Below are 527 nucleotides of genomic sequence, written 5' to 3'. Positions count from 1 at the left end.
TCTCTCCGCAGTGGCCTCCTTACTGAAGGGAACACAGGGCGTCTACACGGACAACGAGAGGCGGGTGGGAGCCGGCGTCCGGATCCGCTTCTTCAAGATCATGCTGGTCTTAGTCATTTGGTAATCCTTCGTTTCTTGTTTTGAGGCTGACGATGCACAGACCAACTGGGGTGCAGGCCAGAGGTGCAGAGGTGACACGGTTCCCCAGAGACAGAGCGGGGCGCAGGACAGGCGGGTCCGCTGGCACCCACTGCGGGGGGTGGGGGTGGGCGGGATAGGGCAGCTGCGCCCTGGGGGTCCCTCCCCGGCCGGGGATCGAACGCCTGCTGCAGCGGCTGCCAGTGCCTCTGTCGTGCTCAGACTTAACCCCTGCGCCAGCCCGGACACCCCTGTGTTTCCAGTGCCCGGGCAGGGCCCTTCGAGCCCCTTGGCGTTTTTGTCTCGCGCGGAGTGACGCAAACACCCCCCGGGGGGGAGAGGCTTTGCAGCTGTGCTTGGTGCCTGCGCTCGGTGGCCTCTGAGGATTC

At 65.3% G+C, this 527-nt stretch overlaps 1 protein-coding gene across 1 annotated transcript in view; it reads left to right on the top strand.

Annotated features, from left to right (window-relative positions):
• The window catches only part of GPR143 (G protein-coupled receptor 143), a 43,140-nt gene that overhangs the window by 41,523 nt on the left and 1,090 nt on the right, over nt 1–527 (top strand). Inside the window, 1 exon segment of the mRNA XM_012730235.1 lies at nt 12–126. Coding sequence (XP_012585689.1) covers nt 12–126 — 115 coding nt within the window.

The sequence above is a fragment of the Condylura cristata genome, unplaced genomic scaffold (assembly GCF_000260355.1).
Source record: "Condylura cristata isolate star-nosed mole 26May11 unplaced genomic scaffold, ConCri1.0 scaffold00027, whole genome shotgun sequence".
Classification (NCBI taxonomy): domain Eukaryota; kingdom Metazoa; phylum Chordata; class Mammalia; order Eulipotyphla; family Talpidae; genus Condylura; species Condylura cristata.
This window is presented reverse-complemented; position numbering and strand designations above follow the sequence as displayed.